The sequence below is a fragment of the Syngnathus typhle genome, linkage group LG12 (assembly GCF_033458585.1).
Source record: "Syngnathus typhle isolate RoL2023-S1 ecotype Sweden linkage group LG12, RoL_Styp_1.0, whole genome shotgun sequence".
NCBI lineage: Eukaryota > Metazoa > Chordata > Actinopteri > Syngnathiformes > Syngnathidae > Syngnathus > Syngnathus typhle.
The window spans coordinates 13,350,489-13,370,337 of record NC_083749.1 but is presented as its reverse complement, the minus strand read 5'-3'; the positions used below and the strand labels follow the sequence as shown (position 1 = coordinate 13,370,337).

Below are 19,849 nucleotides of genomic sequence, written 5' to 3'. Positions count from 1 at the left end.
CGTCTCTTCTTCTTGAGGAGACTGAGCCTATCTATCTCCTCGAATCCTGGTGAACTCAAAGTCAAAGTCAAAGTCAGCTTTATTGTCAATCTCTCCACATGTCACAACACACAAAGAGACCGAAATTAAGTTTTTCTCTATCCCACGGTGACGAGACACATAACACGATAGACATACAAGTACGCGACACAATATAAAAACAAGAAGGCAAAAATTCAAACAATCAATAGTAAGAGTGATGAATAAATAATAAATAAACAGATAACACAATAAATAAGAGGAGCAAAACGGAGCGAGCAAGCATAGCGCAAAAGTAAAAAAACATCATAAACAAAAAGGCACAAACAATAAATAATAAGAGTAATAATAAATACTAAATACTAAATAAACAGATAACACAACGAATAAGAGCCAGTGTGCATACAGACAGTACAGACAGTAAAAGTACAGGACGCTACGCAGAACGGGGGAGCGAGTTCAGGATCCTAACAGCCTGGAGTATGAAGCTGTTTGAGAGTCTGGTGGTGCGGGAGCGCAGGCTTCTGTACCTCTTCCCAGAGGGCAGAAGCTCGAACAAAGAGTGAGCGGGGTGACTCACATCACTCACAATCGTGGTCGCCTTGCGGGTGAGATGGGAGGTGTAAATGTCCTTCAAGGAGGGGAGCGAAGCACCAGCAATCTTCCCAGCCGTGTTCACTATGCGCTGCAGGGCCTTCAAGTTGTAGTCAGTGCAGCCGCCACCCCAAACAGCAGTACAGCTGGAGAGGACGCTCTCAATGGTGCCGCGGTAAAATGCAGTCATGACGGCCGGAGGAGCGCTCGCTCGCCTGAGTTTCCGCAGGAAGTACAGGCGGCACTGGGCTTTCTTTGCCAGTGATGCGGTGTTGGTGGACCAGGAGAGATCCTCACTGATGTGCACCCCCAGGAACTTGGCGCTGCTCACTCTCTCCACCACAGCACCGTCGATGGTCAGCGGCAGGTGTTGGGTGTGACCCTTCCGGAAGTCCACAACAATCTCCTTGGTCTTGTCGACGTTCAGCAGGAGGTTGTTGTCCCTGCGCCACGTGGTCAGAAGGTCAACCTCCAGCCTGTATTGAGTCTCGTCTCCCTTGGTGATGAGACCCACCAGAGTCGTGTCGTCAGCAAACTTCACGATACGGTTGTCGCTGTAGGTTGCAGTGCAGTCATGCGTCAGGAGGGTGAAGAGCAGCGGGCTGAGCACGCAGTCTTGGGGGGCCCCCGTGCTCAGCGTGATGCTGGCAGAGATTTTGTCGCCAACACGTACTACCTGTGGCCTCTGACAGAGGAAGTCCAGTAGCCAGTTGCAGAGGTAGGTACTGAGGCCCAGCGCGTCAAGTTTGCTGATGAGGCGTTGTGGCACAATGGTGTTGAAGGCAGTACTGAAGTCCACAAACAGCAATCTCACATACGAGTCCCTCCTCTCCAGGTGGGTGAGGGCCGAGTGGAGGGCAGAGCAGATGGCATCCTCAGAAGACCGTTTGGCTCGGTACGCAAACTGGAAGGGGTCAATGGTGGGGGGGAGAACGGATCGGATGTGCTCCATGACAAGCCGCTCAAAGCACTTCATGATGATGGGCGTAAGTGCCACGGGGCGGTAGTCATTGAAGCAGGACGGAGCGGGTTTCTTCGGCACAGGTACGATGGTGGCAGCTTTGAAACACGACGGGACGATGGCCTGCTGCAGGGAAGTGTTAAAGATGTCCGTGAAGACATCCGTCAGCTCACCAGCGCAGTCCTTCAGCGCCCGACCCGGGATGTTGTCAGGGCCCGCCGCCTTACGGATATTGATAGCGGCAAGCGCCCTCCTCACGCTGTCGGCGGAGAGGCACAGGGGCAGCTCGTGTGAAGGGGGAGTGGCCTTCAGCGGGCAAGTGCCGTTCTGAGCGTCAAAGTGAGCAAAGAAGCGGTTGAGGTCATTGAGCAGATGGACGTCGCCTTCACAGCTCTGCGGCGCGGGCTTGTAATCCGTGATGGTCTGAATGCCTTGCCAAAGGCTCCGTGCGTCCCTGCTGTCCTTGAAGTGGGCGGTAATTTTGCACGAGAACGCCCTCTTTGCTTCTTTGAGTCAGTATACTCCTCAATGTCTGTCCGATGTCTGTCCAATGTCGCAAGTGGCAGCCCTCCTAAACATGTCCCAGTCAGTAGAGCCAAAGGAGTCACGCAGTGCATCAGAGGCACCCTCAGGCCACACCCGTACCTGCTTGCGAACCGGCCTGGACGCTCTCACCATTTGTCTGTATGCGGGCAAAAGCATAACAGTGATATGGTCAGAAAGTCCAAGATGGGGGAGGGGGGCGGCTTTGAAAGCTCCTTTATGCGAAGAGTAGACCCGGTCCAGGAAGCTGTCACCACGCGTAGGAAAATTAACATGCTGGTGAAGCCTCGGAAAAACAGACTTCAGGTTAGCATGATTAAAATCCCCAGCGAAGATGGTGAAACCGTCAGGGTGCGCTGTCTCTTGTTCACTGACAGCCTGGTACAGTTCACTAAGAGCCGTGATCCTGTCGCCTTCGATGTTGGAAGGCAGGATGTAAACCGCGACTAGCAGAATCGCGGTAAATTCCCTTGGCAGGTATTAAGGACGGCACTTAATGATCACGAACTCCGCCAGTGGCGAGCAGTGCTTGCATACCACTACAGAGTCCCGGCACCATTCGTCACGGATGTAGACGCATATTCCACCTCCACGAGATTTCCCCCCTTGTACAATGGCCCGGTCCGCCCGATAGCACGCTAGCCGCTCCAGATGTACGGCAGAGTCCGGAATGTTGACAGTCAACCAAGTCTCAGTGAACACGAGCACACAGCAGTCCCGCACTGTCCGGTTTGTAGATTGCAGCAGGCGAATGTAATCCATTTTGTTGTCCAGCAATCGAACATTCGCCAGAAGAATGGAAGGCACGGCCGGGCGAGCAGGGCTGGCCGCCAGCCTGGCCCGGACGCCCCCGCGTTTGCCCCTCTTTAGCCTCCTCGCACACCGCTTTCGACGCTTCCCAACCGGGGGAGGAATAGCAGACGAGCCCGGCGACGCTTCAGGACGTAGCAGTCCGAGCTCCTTTGATGTTCCCGCATCAAAGTCCAGAACTCGACAAAACTCGCTTTTTCCGATGTCAAGCAGAACCTGCCTGCCGTACTTGTAGCACGACTCAGTACGACGAGACGAACAAAAAAAACTGCCGGACAAACACTCATTAGACGTACAAAACACCGTTTGGGCGGGACAGAGAGAGGTCGCTGCGTATGCACGCGCCGCCATCTTGAATTTTCTACCGGTGTTCCATCGAGAGTATCCTCACCAACAGTCTGGTACGGCAACTGCACAGCCGTGGACCAGAAGCCACTACAGAGGGTGGTGAAGATGGCCCAACGCATCATCGGCACATCACTTCCTACCATCGAGTCGATTTACCAATAACGGTGCCTGACGAAGGCACGCAGCATCGTCCAAGACTCCAGTCATCCCAACCACAGACCGTTTACTCTTCTTCCTTCTAGGAAGCAATACCGGACTCTTTGTGTCAAGACGAGTAGACTGAGGAAAAGCGTTTTCCCCTCTGCCGTCATCGCCCTGAACTCCGCAGCACAACATCCCTGTCACCCCCCTGAACTCTTGTCATTCTGAACCCAGCAGCACAACAACCCCACCACAACACCTGTATTACCTGCATATACTGTCCAGATCTGCATATAATTCTATATAATCTATATATGTATTCATCACTCTTACGCTGCTTGAACATATCTGTTCATATCTGGTTATACTGACACTATATATATTTATAACCCTATATTTATAATTAGCATTCTAGTACCGCCTGCAAATATTTGTTTTACTGCACCTTATTGTAAATACTTAGACATATCTGCACTCGTCCCTCTTGTATATTATCCCGCATAGTATAACTCACCTCATATTTACCTGATTGCACTGTACCTACTGCTCAGTATTCTTTTTACTCTGCACTTTACTGCTTTTTGCACTTCTGGTTGGATGTCAAAGTTCTTTTCGCTGTACTGTACGTGTGCTGTACATTGACAATAAATTTGAATCTAATCTAATCTAATCTAATCTAATCTAATCTAATCTAATCTAATCTAATCTAATCTAATCTAATCTAATCATCTGTGTAGTAAATGCAGCTGTTTCCTATATCATTGAGTAGGTTATTATTATTATGTTAATATGTTTTTGTTTCATTTTTTTTAGGCGACCAAAAAAGTATTTCAATGTCATAAATAATCGACTCTAACGGATGACCCCTTTCCCAAATGAGTCAAATAAAGGGAGGTTCCACAGTACTTGTATATTCCTCTTCTTCAGATCACCTGGTTTACAGAAGCAGGATCCATCCGCAGGTGAACACTGAGCTCCATTTTTGCAATTACATACGGAGGAGCAATTCACGCCATGAGAGCCTGCTGGGCACGGGACTGAACAGTCTAAACCCTGGAAAAAGGAACGGTTAGGCAAGATTAGAGGACTCTACTCCAAGGCTAGATTTACTTTGAAACAGGGGTCACCAACACCGCATGAGTCGCCCGCAGGACTGTTCTAAAATTAGCTCAAATAGCGGCACTTGTCCGTGAGCTGCATCTATTTATTTAACAGTCAAACCTCGGTTTCCAAACCTCCCGGTTCTCGAACAAATCGGAATTTGAACTAGAAATTCGAGAATTTTTTGCTTCGGTTGTTGAACAAAATTCGGAGGTCCAACCTCACGAGATGAGCCGGGAGGACCCGAGAAAACCAGACTGCGCGGCCCAGATGCTGACTGACTCCGTAGTTGTTGTATTTTCGTTACTTTGAGGATTGCATTAACCCCTAATCATGCCTCCAAAGAAAGCAAGTGGGAGCAGTAAAGCCATTCTAAAACACAAAGACACTCTTAAAGCAATGCGACAGTGAGCGCCCGGCGCGCTGCGGTTGCGCCATCTGACAAAATTAAGCTCCTTGTGCACTTAGGTCCACTTCAATTCTGGAAAGTACATCAGGACTTTAAAAATATTTCAGCTCTGTCACAATAATGCGACCAGCGCGGTGCAGTTGCGCGGTGGGCGACGCGCTACGGTTGCGCATTCGGCGGTGCGCTGCAGTTGCGCAATCGGACAAAAATGCGCAAATTAAAAAATGCTTAAAAAAAGGCATTTTTTTTAGTCTTGGAACGGACTAAAAATTGTTCTATTATTTGTAATGGGAAAAATAGATTCGGAATTCGACCGATTCGCTTCTCGAATGGATTGTGGTCGAAAACCGAGGTTTGACTGTATTTTTGCTATTCTTGTTAAAATCACACTTACATGTGAACTGGAAACAATAACAACACATAGTGAAAGCTAAATTGAGCAAATCGGCTATTTCAGAAGTGTGTGTCAAACTGGCAGCCCTTTGTCTTATTCAGTACCCAGGAAGTAGCTCTCGGTTTGAGAAAGATTGGTGACCCCTGCTTTAAAAGGATCAAGTGCTCCATTTTCTTTAGCTTTTAAGTGGACTGTTTCACATACTTGTTTTGGCAGCAAGAGAGAAAATAACATCTAAAATTGGATAGCCACAAAATCAGACATCTTCCAAATGGGTAAAATGGTGTCACACGCCTGCCACCTGTCACTCTGCTGGTAACCTCCCACCACACTGCCAGTCGTAATCACTTCAATCACCTGTGCCTGCCTCTGCTCATCGGCTGATGAATATTTAAACACCACATACCCATCCCTTTCCTGTCAGTTCGTCCCCGTATGCTATTCGCTTGTTCCTGTGCCGTGTGTCTTGTTACCTGCTCTGAGTCCCAGTTGCCGACCTCGCTTTGTGTGCTGACCAACTATGCCCGAACGCCACCTGTCCTGCACAACTGCCCGTCCATCGACCAAGCCCAAACGCCACCTGCCCTGACCGAGTGCACAATCACCGACCATGTTTCAGCTTCACCCCCAGAGTTCCCCAAGCTCGATCTTCTCCGATCCCTCAATAAAGAGTGTGCATCATTTGGTCCCCCTGCTCGTCTGTCCCTGATAGTATGAACTGACCATGTCGCAACCACCGCGTGCTTTACCCCCTCTTCTCCCATGGAGCGACTGGCTGGAAGAGCTCTCGGCCCAGGTCCAGAACCTCACGCAGCTGTCCAGCAAGTGCTGCAGGGCAAAGGAGTAACCGCGTCAGCTCCTCCGCTCATTTCTTCGGCCTAGCTGCGTCCGCCCGCCGCAGCTTCCCCGATGCCAGTTCCGGGCTGCCCGGAACCCAAGGTGGGGAATCCAGAACGCTTCGAGGGCGATCCTCAGTGAGTTCGGCCATTTCTGTCCAGATGTCGGTTTCAGTTCGCACTGCGGCCTCAGACGTTTGCCTCAGAGGGAGCCAAGGTGGGGTGCACCATCACTCACCTTACCGGTAAGGAGGGACTGCCGAGTTCGACCGCCAAACTCCCGCTTGCGCTTTCTTCTAGGAATTTGCACAAGAAATGATCAAGGTCTTCGAGTTCAGTTCCTCCGTCGCCGAGGCATCGCGGGAGCTTCTTCGTATTCGTCAGGAGAGTTGCTCGCTTACTGAACACGCCCTAAACTTCCGCATCACAGTTAGCTGAAGTTCGTGGAGCCCGTCCTCCGTGGTCGACATCTTCTATGAGAGTCTTGACGACTACATGAAGGGCGAGCTCATGTTATACGAGTTCCCCGTGTCGCTAGACGAGGCAGTTGAGCTCGTGACTCGTATTGATCGCCGCATCGAGGCGAGGCGGAAGGAGCGAGGTGGACGCCACTCTACGTGAGTTCGGGATCAAACCCTGAGGCAAGGTGACCGGACCGTTCAAGGGCCGTCCCGAACAGACCGAATGGATGGAGCCGATGGAGATCGGTCGGGCTTCTCTCTACCCGGAGGAGCACCGGCGGCGGCTTTGTGCCGGCCTATGCCTGTACTGCAGAGGTGAGGATCATCGAGTGGCAACGTGCGGGGCGGGGCTCACGCGGCGTTGGGGAATCTGCATGAGTTCTGCCAATCTCTCCTCTCCCACCTGCCAGAAGACCGTGTTGCTACTGCGTCTCCAGCTCGACTAAGACACCCACACACTCACCGCCTCAACAGATTCCGGCTGGGGCCGGATTCTTCTTTGTCAGGAAGAAGGACGGCACGCTCCATCTATGCAGACTATCGCGGCCCAAATGACCACTGTGAAGAACCGCTATGCCTTGCCTCTCTTGTTCTCGGCATTTCAGCTTTTTGAACAAGCCACGATATTCACGAAACTGGATCTGAGGAACGCCTTGTCTGCATCAGAGAAGGAGACAAGTGGAAGATGTCTTTCAACATCCCCAGCGGCCACTATGAGTACTTGGTAGTCCCGTTCGGCCTCACCAACGCATCCGCTGTCTTCCATGCTCTGGTCAACGACGTCCTCTGAGAAATGCTCTACCACTTCGTATTTGTCTACCTCGACGACATCCTCATCTTCTCCTGAACGATGTCCGAACACATTACCTACGTCCAGTCCGCCCTCCGTTACCTCCTCGAGAAGTCCCTGTATGTCAAGGCGGAAAAGTGTGAATTTCATGCGAAGTCGGTGTCCTTTCTTAGCTTTGTTAAAAACCAAAGGGCGCATCCAGATGGAACCGACGAAAGTGAAGGTTGTCACGTCCTGGCCGGTTCCTACCACCAGTTCGCTTCTCTTCCGGGGGGGGGGGGGGGGGGGTTGTAGTTGGACGGCAAACGCTGCGCGTTCGCTTCTCTTCCGGGGGGGGGGGGCTAATCGGACGTCAAACGCTTTGTGTGGCGGGCTCCATCTAGTGTGGAAACTGAGAAGTGCAACAGAGTTGAGCTCAAGCTTCTTGTGCGGGCCATATTCAATTATGTTTTCAGAATTTGCTGCGGGCCAATAAAAACTGGACCGTAGTTTGGACACCTCTATCCTAGAACATCATAGAGCGAGTGAAGTTGGACATTCAAGACCAGCCCAGTACAAGCACTTGTCCAGATGATCACCTGTTTGTCTTCAATAATCTGTGCCAGCCCATCCTGCAATGGGCCTTGCCTGCCATCCAGTAATTGCTCGCACCAATTCGCTGTGGCTCAACACTTCTAGTAGCCAATGAGAAGAGGTACAGTCCCGCACCACCAGACTCTCCAACAGCTTCATACTCCAGGCTGTTAGGATCCTGAACTCGCACCCCCTTTCTGCGTAGCGTCCTGTACTTACTGTCTGCTGTATGCACACTGGCTCAGTTTTGCTCCTCTTATTTATTGGGTTATTTGTTTATTATTTATTCATCACTCATTTTATTTATTTATTATTTATTGTTTGCGCCTTCTTGTTTTTATTTTGTGTCGTCTACTTGTGTGTCTATCGTGTACTGTGTCTCGTCACCGTGGGATAGAGGAAACGGAATTTCGGTTTCTTTGTGTGTCTTGACATATGAAGGGATTGACAGTAAAGCTGACTTTGACTTTTGACTTTTTGATGATGGGGGAAAGTATCCGGGACTACATTCGGGCTTGTCCTACCTGTAACAAGACGTCTGATCGGCTGCCAGCCGGCCTGCTCCAACCCTTGCCTGTGCCTCACCGTCCCTGGTCTCATTTGTCAATTGACTTTGTCACCGGTCTTTCTCCGTCCGAAGGGAACACAGTTGTGGTGAATCGGTTCAGTAAGGTGGTGCGTTTCATTCCTCTACCGAAGCTGCCCACAGCCAAGCAAACCACTCAGATTCTGCTTCGGAAGGTGTTTCGCTACCATGCCCTCCCGCGGGACATCGTTTCCGACTGTGGACCGCAGTTCACCTCAACCTTCTGGACCGAGTTTTGTCGCCTCCTGGGGGCCACGGCTTTAACTTGGGGTTCTACCTCCTCCAAGAGGCTGGCAGAGCGTCTCAAACAGGAGCTATGTAAGTCCCTACGGTGCATGTCTTCCAGCAATCAACAAGGATGGTCTCAACAAAAGCCCTGGGTGGACTATGCCCACTACGCGCTCCCGAGCTCTTCCACGGGCCTGTCAACATTTCACTGCGTTTACGGATATCAGCCGCTGCTCTTCGTCTGCCAAGAGAGAAGCGCTGCCTATTCGTCTGCGTTGGCGTGTGTCCTTCAGTGCCACCGGTGTGTATCCAGGCCCGCGCCAGTCACCAGCTACGCCCGCCAGGCCAACAAACATCAGACGCCAGTGTCGTGTCACCACTCCGGGTCGGCCGGATGGTGTGTTTGCAAGCTAGGGACCTTCCTTTTTGGGTGGAGTCACGCAAATTGTTGCATTCGTCAGTCTGTACCCCGTCTGCAAAGTGATCAATCCCTCAGCAGTCCGGCTTTGTCTTCCAAGCTCCATGAGGGTCCATCCTACATTTCACGTTTCCCGGGTGAAGTTGGTCCATGAATGTTTGCTGACTCTTGCGCCCGTGCCTCCCTGGCTTGTCGGTGGGAACCCCGTGTATGCTGTTTGCTCCTTGCTTCAGTCCCGTTGGCGTGGCAGAGGAATGCAGTACCTGGTCAATTGGGAAGAGTACGACGACTCCCACCGCTTGTGGGTTCCGGCTCAATGGTTTCTCGACCTGTCCCTCATCGAGGAGTTCTACCGGCTGCATCCTAACCAACTGGCTCGCTGGCGGGGGCGTCCGAGGGGTACTGGGAGTGCCGCAGCACCTGTCGTACACGGCGCTACGCCTTCTGTTGTATTGGAGTATTGATCCGCTACCCACTTGTTCCTGTGCTCAGCTCTGATTCCCAGGTGCCGACCTCGCTTTGTGTACTGACCGACTACGTCTGAATGCCGTTTGTCCTGACCAACTGCCCGTTCATCGACCAAGCCCAAACGCCGCCTGCCCTGACGCATGATCACCAACCACGTCTCAGCTTCGCTCCCGGAGTTCCCCAAGATTGATCTTCCCCAATCCCTCAATAAACAGTGTGCAGCATTTGGTCGCCCCACTCGTCTGTCCCTGTTAAATGGACAGTCTTCAATGAATCAATGTTTTTGTGAAGCAGAAAGGAACCAGAGTACCCAGAGAAAACCAAAACTAGAAAACCACAGCTATGTGCTAATCTCAAGCACGGCGCAATGCCAGTATTTAGACTAAAATAAGGCAAATAATCTTCATTAACAGAACGACACATCTGGCTTTAACACATGACTAAAATTAGAAATATTGAAAAAGATTACCAAGAAGCCTGGAGCACAAATACATCTTCCTGTTACACTGTGGCAATCTGCACCATTCTGGCACTGGCACACCTGCTGACAGGACTCTCCATAGAATCCTGGGGTACACGTCTCATTGCAGTAGAGTCCAGACCAACCTGACAAACACGTACATTCCCCAGACATTGGATGGCAGCTGGTAACAAAAAAATACAGCATTATTAAGGACAAAATGTCTTCTGTTTGCTTGATATTTCGATTCTTTATTCATCCACCAGTTTTATATTCTGCTTGACCTAATTAAAAATATTAAAATAATTTAGCAGAAAAATCCACCTGTTTTGATCCATCCCAGAGGGTGGCCATTTTGCCTTGTACATCAACTTTCTGTTGACTGAAAATGACATCAGAGTGCCTAAGGGCTCAGGTAATGAGCATGACTCTTGTGTTTTCTGGGTTTGGTCATGTGACATTTTGGCAAGATGAGCCATTAGGAATTGAGATGTCATTTTTACCTGCCAGTATGTATCAGTACAACGCAAAATGGCTGCCCCTTGAGAGGAAAATGGGTGGATTAATTAATGTTCCACAAACGCAATATTAACTAGAATACTGTGTTTCAGGGGCGCATTTTATTGTAAAGAAAATGTTTGACTTGACTTCCCCTTAAAGTCCTAGGGAATCCAACAGTTTGATTCTGAATCAGTTTACTGCAATTTTTCTTCCAAGGGAAGTACTCGTTGCAAAAGTCGCATTGTAACATTAGAAGTTCCACAGTCGAACATATGGATCACTTGATGTGAAGTACTAAATACTGTACCTCTGCGTATTCTGGGCGTTGCATGGACACTTCCTATCACACAGTAGGCCATAGTTTAGTTTGGGACACAGTTGAACATCACACAACTCGCCTGTGTAGCCTGGCTCACACAAGCAATTTCCATAGTTATGGTAGCATTTGCTGTTGTTTTTACAGCGACATCTCTTTGTACAGCCAGCACCATAAGTACCAACTGGACATTCATCCTGACACCTGTCCACAGAAATGCAAAAAAGTATCTTGGAAACAAGTTTTATTCATACCAGCATGCACAATGACATATATCACATTTGATTTAGTATATGGCTCATTCTTGGCAATTGATGACTTCTCAGTGACAATTAATAACAAAAATGTACACATTTTAAAGTTTTTAACATTAGAACATACTGGACATGAAGTTTAATCTTCAGGAACTTGCATAGGTAGCACTCAAGCACCTAAAAGTGATTAGGGCTTGTTTTTTCAGTATTTTTCTGTATTGTGAGAGCGTTCCTAACATGGGAACATAGACAACACTTGATAGTCTTGGATGGATGGATGGATGGATGGATGGATGGATGGATGGATGGATGGATGAATGGATGGATGGATGGATGGATGGATGGATGGATGGATGGATTGATGGATGGATACATGGATACATGGATACATGGATGCATGGATGCATGGATGCATGGATGCATGGATGGATGGATGGATACATGGATACATGGATACATGGATGCATGGATGCATGGATGCATGGATGGATGCACGCACACACTCGTACGAGATCTTTAACTACACCAAAGCCTATTGGTAGGATTCCTCAAATTTAACACGTTGCTGGCAAAGCACTGCAAACAACTAGTCCAATTAATCCCCTTTCATATTTGTTCCATATTGTCAAGGGGCCCTCACTGGGTTGCTAATGGTTTCCAGAAGGTTAGGGCGCGGCATGTTTTGCTGATTTCCAAGCAGCGTTATACCATGATGTTTGGCTTCACTCAAACCCTTACTTACTCTTAATGGGCACATGGACAGGCTATTCCTGTCTCATCACTGGCCTGCTTAAGTATATGGTGCATGCCCTCTGATATTGCTAATTATATGGACTTCAAAATGTGGTGGGTTCTCAGCGAGGTTTGTCCAAGAAAACACTAACTAGGTTTGTTGGTTTTGTTTTCTTTCTGTGATTGTCCAAACAATGTGAAGGGATAAGAAGATATCATTTGAGTTAAACTTTGCACTGTTATTAACAAGCTGTAAAGTTTGCTCACCTAACTATACTCTAGTGTTAATGAGGACAGATCATAGAGATAGTAACTGACAAACACCCTGAAGACTTAGACCCAAGCTCAAAAGTATGAATCAAAGATGAATGAAACAAACATGAACAGTTAATATTATGTCTGATAGTTTACAGTTAGTGTCAGAAGATGGCTCAAACAGAATGACAATTGTTTGATTGTTTTAATTTACTTTTTACACCAAAGGGAGCAGCACTCAAATTTCGATGTACCGTATTTTCCAGACTATGAGCGCCTTATAGTCCGGTGCGCCTTATAGTCCGGAAAATACGGTACTGTGTACAGCGACAATAAAGGCGATTCTGATTGATAGAATTACAAATCATAGCATAAAGCTTTTTTTCTGTTGGAGCGAAATGTGTCTCTTACTGATAGTTTTGCCCACTCTACCTTTTATGCAAGAACCACGCAGGAGACAGTTTGCCTAGTTTAGTCTTGCAAGCTGGGAAAGTCATCAGCACCCTGTGGTGTAGAGGTACTTACTCTTGCAGGGGAATATTTATTGAGAGAAAGCAGGGTGGGGGTGAGAGTGAACAGCACTGGTCACCAAACTACGGCCCGCGGGCCGGATACGGCCCGCGGGACCGTTTAATCCGGCCCGCCAACCCTGAATAAATTGTATTATTAAACTTTTTTTTTTTTTTTGCTCATTTTGCCTGCAATGACTGCGTTTCCCCAGTAGATGGGGAAGCGCTCGCCTGCGCATTTACTACCGGAAGCCGTGTCAGAAAGCTCGGTGCACACTCACAAGTGCGTGTACGGACATGGCGCACTCGCGCTCTATTTGTATCAGTCCCGAATTTAGAGCGTGAGCTGTGACGACAGCATCCTTGTAATTTGCGCGCTGAGCTTTCAGATGCAGTTTTGCGCTAAAGCCACCCACAAACCTTCCCCTGGAATCCTTCCGTTAAAATGTCGCCCAAGTAAAGCAGGGTGAACACAGTGCCGAGCGTTTAAAAGAGTTGCCAATTTGGCTCGACGTACGCGACGTGACGTTCAGCCACATGAACGTCAACATCTACCCGTCACAGATCGAGGTAAACGGACCAACACCTCGGATCTCGCCTAAGAATTGCCACAACAAATTTTACTCCAGACTATGACGCACTATCAAACTTTAACAAAAAAGACAGCGGTGTCTACAAGCCTACTGGAACCTACAAAAGGATTATAAGGAAGGAACACAAGAACTTTAAGAGACTGCTCATATGTGTCAGAGAGGTTCTGCTCTGACAACTGAGCTGAACTTTTATCTGTTAAGATTGTGCATGGCACAACAGAAAGTTAATGTTCCATGGTTTTTTTTCCATGAAGAACCCAGAGAGAGTTATTTAGTTATTATTTATTTCCTGTTTTTTCTGTGAAGAACTCAGAGAGGGTTTAGTTATTATTTATTTAATTAATAGTGTTATTATTTGTTTCCTGACTTTTTTTCTGTAAAGAACCTGGAAAGGGTTATTAAATAACCGTTATTTGGTTATGTGTGGCTTTCTGGAAAACAATAATTTTTTTAAGCTCCCCTACGATCGTCACACTTTTTCTGTTACAAACTGCCACCGGCCCGCCATCAGAGAAGGGAAAGGTTATGTGGCCCTCACAGGAAAAAGTTTGGGGACCCCTGGTGAACAGGTTTCGGGGGTCACCTCTGCAACCTGGTTAATCAGTGCAGAGGGTCTTAGCTTTTTGTTTTACAAGGTTGTGGAAACAGATACTAGTGGAGCATGTTAGATAACTAATTAAGCAAGAATGTTTCCACATCATTTGGAAATTTTCAACAACTAAATGTGGAAACTTTCCACGAGTCAAGGAAAGGTGGAAGGTTTTAACAAAGTTAATGATTCTAGTCCACATCTCAACATAATCATACGATCAAAATAATTTGTCAACCCTAACACTTACCGTTCTCCCATGTATCCGGGGCTGCAGAGACACTGTCCAGTGGATGAACTACATAAGGCATTGTTGTGGCATTGGCATTCCTGGGAACAGTTTGGACCAAATCTTCCTTCTGGACATGGTTGTCCACATACTGTACCCTATTAAATAAAACAATACATTCATACAATAAATAATAAATTATACACTATATATTAGAGAATTATCTGATAGATGATAGATGACAGACGGACAGACTGACGGACGGACAGACGAACGAACGGACAGACAGATAGCTTGGTAGGTAGGTAGGTAGGTAGGTAGGTAGGTAGGTAGGTAGGTAGGTAGGTAGGTAGGTAGGTAGGTAGGTAGGTAGGTACACACACACTGTGCATATGTTTAATATTTTCCACCTAACTTGGTGCAAACATGATTATTGTCCCCCTTGGTTTTGATCCCTCTGCTTTAGCTTTATCTATCCTAAAATGTGTGGTGTGTTATCCACAAATTAGTGTTACAGGTCAGGACTATTTTAACACTTTAGAAAATACTAATATTGCAATAAAGAATTTGCGAGACGACAAAATGAATAAAGAATTTGTGAGACAACAGAATGAATGTCAATGTTATGTGCTTGTGTTAACGTAGACTTCTAGACAGGATGTGGTTTGCCAATGTTAGGATAGAAATTCGAAGCGAGAGAAAACAAAATGCCCGTCTCTTTCCAAGCTACAGAAATAGTCATACAAACCTCAATGACGCACTTGCCAGAACTCAATAAGGAAGTTTCCTCATATTTTCTTCAAGTCTTGCTTTCTTCCTACAGGACTCACTTTCCCTTTCTCTATTTACCCGCTAGATGCCCATTTTTATAAAGAGAATAGAAATGTCTCCATATCTAATTCCCCATTTCACTTACCGTTTTTTTCCGTGTATAGTGCGCAAAATTTAACAAATTTATTGTCCCAAAATCTGGGGTGCGCATTATACATGGGTACAAAAAATTTTAATTTTTTTTTTTTTTTTTTTTTTAAAGAAAGTCATGGTACAACATACGACCGCAATGCTCTCGTATCAGACGCTTGCTCGATCATCTGCTCGTTTGCTGTCTGTCACAATGTACCCTACACAAATCCGAAACATTTGTTGCGGCTCCGAGTCACGACGAGGGGCAAGTTTTGGTTTCCAAGGGTGTTTTTATTCCTCTTCAACGTCTCTCCCATACGTCTTTTTCACATCCGCACGCCTTTTTCACATGCGCGCACGGAGCGCGGTGGTGCGTTTACGGGCAGTCGGAGAAATCAACGCCAACAAAAGAAATTACATCCAGCCTAGTTAAGACCATACCAAAGACTATAAAAATGGGACCCATTGCCTCCCTGCGTGTGTGACGATCATTGGGACTTAAAAAAAAAAAAAAAAAAAAGTTTCATAAAAAAAAAAATCATAAAAATTGGGTGCGTATTATACATGGGTACAGGCTTTTTTCCAGCATCAGCATGCCATCTTTAGGGTGCGTATTATACATGGGGGCGCATTATACACGGAAAAAAACGGTATTCATCATTTCAAATTCCCAACTGCACAACACTTTAGCGCAGGGGTGGCCAACCAGTCAGAGACTAAGAGCCACATTTTTTACTGTCATTGCAAAGAGCCAAATCATACACATGAGCACACATGAACAATGCAAGTGTGACAGTCTCTGAGTGCTTCATAATTTTTTTGAAAAACTGTACCTATTTTTCTGCCTGACTTTTCAAAGTGTCCAAACTTGTGCTTGCGAAATTCAGTCCATTTTGCAAAGTCCTTATCGATATTGGCATGAAGTGAGCTGAAGTGGCGCTGAACATTTGACGCATGACTGCATTGCAACCCACAGCGACAACCGCATAGTGAAGTTTGCTGACGACACGACTCTGGTGGGTCTCATCACCAAGGGAGACGAGACTCAGTACAGGCTGAAGGTTGACCTTCTGACCACGTGGTGCAGGGACAACAACCTCCTGCTGAACGTCGACAAGACCAAGGAGATTGTTGTTGACTTCCGGAAGGGTCACTCCCAACACCTGCCGCTGACCATCGACGGTGCTGTGGTGGAGAGAGTGAGCAGCGCCAGGTTCCTGGGGGTGCATATCAGTGAAGACCTCTCCTGGTCCACCAACACCGCATCACTGGCGAAGAAGGCCCAGCGCCGCCTGTACTTCCTGCGGAAAATCAGGCGAGCGAGCGCTCCTCCGGCCGTCATGACTACATTTTACCGTGGCACCATTGAGAGCGTCCTCTCTAGCTGTATTGCTGTTTGGGGTGGCGGCTGAACTGACTACAACTTGAAGGCCCTGCAGCGCATAGTGAACACGGCTGGTAAGATTATTGGTGCTTCACTCCCCTCCTTGAAAGACATTTACGTCTCCCATCTCACCCGCAAGGCGACCACGATTGTGAGTGATGTGAGTCACCCCGCTCACTCTTTGTTTGAGCTTCTGCCCTCTGGGAAGAGGTATAGGAGCCTGCGCTCCCGCACCACCAGACTCAACAACAGCTTCATACTTCAGGCAGTTAGGATCCTGAACTGGCTTCCCCTTTCTGCGTAGCGTCTAGTACTTTTGCGCTACGCTTACTGTCTGCTGTATGCACACTGGCTCCGTTTTGCTCCTCTTATTTATTGTGTTATCTGTTTATCTATTATTTATTCATCATTCTTATTAGTGTGAAGGTGAAGACCTTCACACTATTGTTATTCCTGTCCTTTATTATTAGTGTGAAGGTGAATACCTTCACACTATTGTTATTCCTGTCCTTTATTAGTGTGAAGGTGAAGACCTTCACACTATTGTTATTCCTGTCCTTTACTGTGTGAAGGCGAAGGCCTTCACACATTGATATTCTACTTTATTGTGTGAAGGCGAAGGCCTTCACACATTGTTATTGTGTGAAGGCGAAGGCCTCCACACATTGTTATTGTGTGAAGGCAAAGGCCTTCACACATTGTTATTGTGTAAAGGCGAAGGCCTTCACACATTGTTATTGTGTGAAGGCGAAGGCCTTCACACATTGATATTTGTGTGAAGGGGCGAAGGCCTTCACAGATTGTTATTCTACTTTATTGTGTGAAGGCGAAGGCCTTCACACATTGTTATTCTACTTTATTATTATTATTATTGTGTGAAGGCGAAGGCCTTCACACATTGATATTCTACTTTATTGTGTGAAGGCGAAGGCCTTCACACATTGTTATTCTACTTTATTATTGTCTGAAGGCGAAGGCCTTCACACATTGTTATTGTGTGAAGGCGAAGGCCTTCACACATTGTTATTCTACTTTATTGTGTGAAGGCGAAGTACTTTATTATTATTATTTTTTTTATTGTGTGAAGGCGAAGGCCTTCACACATTGTTATTCTACTTTATTATTATTATTTTTTTTATTCTTATTATTAAACAACTTATTCCTCCCACTTTTTTGACATCTAACTACTCCCACATGCTTCAACCGATTCACCTCGTTCAAACTTTCACACGTTCCAAAAATTCATGGCAAGCTTGCCACCTTTTTTCCCCTTCATAACATTTACCGTTTTTAAGTAATTAGCAAATTTGTGCCTTTTATTTCCCCATTCATTCTTAATGGCAATGTCAACCCGAGCCAGTTTCCTGTAGTGGGTTCGATTCCCACATTGGGCGTCATTAATTATTCTACTCTTTATTCTTCCCGCTTATCATTTTCAACGCTTATCATTTGTAACTAACATTCGCATTCAACATTCATTGCATTAAGCAATTTCCACCACTTTGATTACGTATTCGCATTCAACAAACACATTCATCACATTAACCAAATTCAACCGCTAAAAGAAAGGGACTCAATTAGCTCGTGGGAAACACAAGTGATTCCAGTACATGAGCATCTTTCCCGAGTGGTATCAAAACCCGCGTCAGTTCGATTCCCACATTGGGCGTCATTATTTATTTTACTCTTTATCCTTCCCGGTTATCATTTTCAACGGTTATCATTTGTAACTTTTGTCATTCGCATTCAACATTCATTACATTAAGCAATTTCCACCACTTTGATTACGCATTCGCATTCAACAAACACATTCATTACATTAACCAAATTCAACAGTTACTGAGGTAGGAACCTGATTAGCTCAGTTGGAAACACAATGGCAATGTCAACCTGCGCCAGTTTCCTGTAGTGGGTTCGATTCCCACTTTGGGCGTCATAAATTATTTTACTCTTTATTCTTCCCCCTTATCATTTGTACCTTTTTTGTAACATTTGTAACGTTTCATTTTTAACGCTTATCATTTGTACCTTTTTGTAACATGTATTTGTAACATTTTCTCATTTATTTCACAGTTATCTATTTTCCCTTTGTATTCTTCCCGCTCATCATTTTTAACGCTTAACGTTTGTAACTTAACATCTGCCTTCGCCTTCACACGCAATTTCTTCCGAAATTGCAATTCTAGTTGTGTGAAGGCGAAGGCCTTCACACATTGTTATTCTACTTTATTGTGTGAAGGCGAAGGCCTTCACACATTGATATTGTACTTTATTATTAAACAACTTATTCCTCCCACTTTTTTGACATCTAACTACTCCCACATGCTTCAACCCATTCACCTCGTTCAAACTTTCACACGTTCCAAAAATTCATGGCACGCTTGCCAGTATTTTTCGCGTTCATAACATTTACCGTTTTTAAGTAATTAGCAAATTTGTGCCTTTTATTTCCCCATTCATTCTTAATGGCAATGTCAACCCGAGCCAGTTTCCTGTAGTGGGTTCGATTCCCACATTGGGCGTCATTAATTATTTTACTCTTTATTCTTCCCGCTTATCATTTTCAACGCTTATCATTTGTAACTAACATTCGCATTCAACATTCATTACATTAAGCAATTTCCACCACTTTGATTACGTATTCGCATTCAACAAACACATTCATTACATTAACCAATTGCAACCACGACATAGTAAGGGACTCAATTAGCTCGTGGGAAACACAAGTGATTCCAGTACACGAGCATCATTCCCGAGTGGTATCAAAACCCGCGTCAGTTCGATTCCCACATTGGGCGTCATTATTTATTTTACTCTTTATCCTTCCCGGTTATCATTTTCAACGGTTATCATTTGTAACTTTTGTCATTCGCATTCAACATTCATTACATTAAGCAATTTCCACCACTTTGATTACGCATTCGCATTCAACAAACACATTCATTACATTAACCAAATTCAACCAGCAAGAAGGAAGGATCCTCATTAGCTCAGTCGGAAACACAATGGAAATGTCAACCCGAGCCAGTTTCCTGTAGTGGGTTCGATTCCCACATTGGGAGTCATAAATTATTTTACTCTTTATTCTTCCCCCTTATCATTTTCAACGCTTATCATTTGTACCTTTTTTGTAACATTTGTAACGTTTCATTTTTAACGCTTATCATTTGTACCTTTTTGTAACATGTATTTGTAACATTTTCCCATTTATTTCACAATTATCTATTTTCCCTTTGTATTCTTCCCGCTCATCATTTTTAACGCTTAACGTTTGTAACTTAACATCTGCCTTCGCCTTCACACGCAATTTCTTCCGAAATTGCAATTCTAGTTATTATTTTTATTAAACAACTTATTCCTCCCACTTTTTTGACATCCAACTACTCCCACATGCTTCAACCGATTCACCTCGTTCAACCTTTCACACGTTCCAAAAATTCATGGC

General features: G+C 46.1%; 1 protein-coding gene across 4 annotated transcripts in view; it reads right to left on the bottom strand.

The window, feature by feature from the left end:
* The window catches only part of LOC133163615 (multiple epidermal growth factor-like domains protein 10), a 97,195-nt gene that overhangs the window by 30,810 nt on the left and 46,536 nt on the right, over positions 1-19,849 (bottom strand). For all 4 annotated transcript variants that reach the window (XM_061293675.1, XM_061293677.1, XM_061293674.1 and 1 more), the window contains 4 exons: positions 14,139-14,275; positions 10,948-11,160; positions 10,149-10,323; positions 4,348-4,468 (listed from right to left, as the gene is read on the bottom strand). In XM_061293675.1, the coding sequence (XP_061149659.1) occupies positions 4,348-4,468; positions 10,149-10,323; positions 10,948-11,160; positions 14,139-14,275 (646 nt within the window). The remainder of the gene's footprint in view (positions 1-4,347; positions 4,469-10,148; positions 10,324-10,947; positions 11,161-14,138; positions 14,276-19,849) is intronic.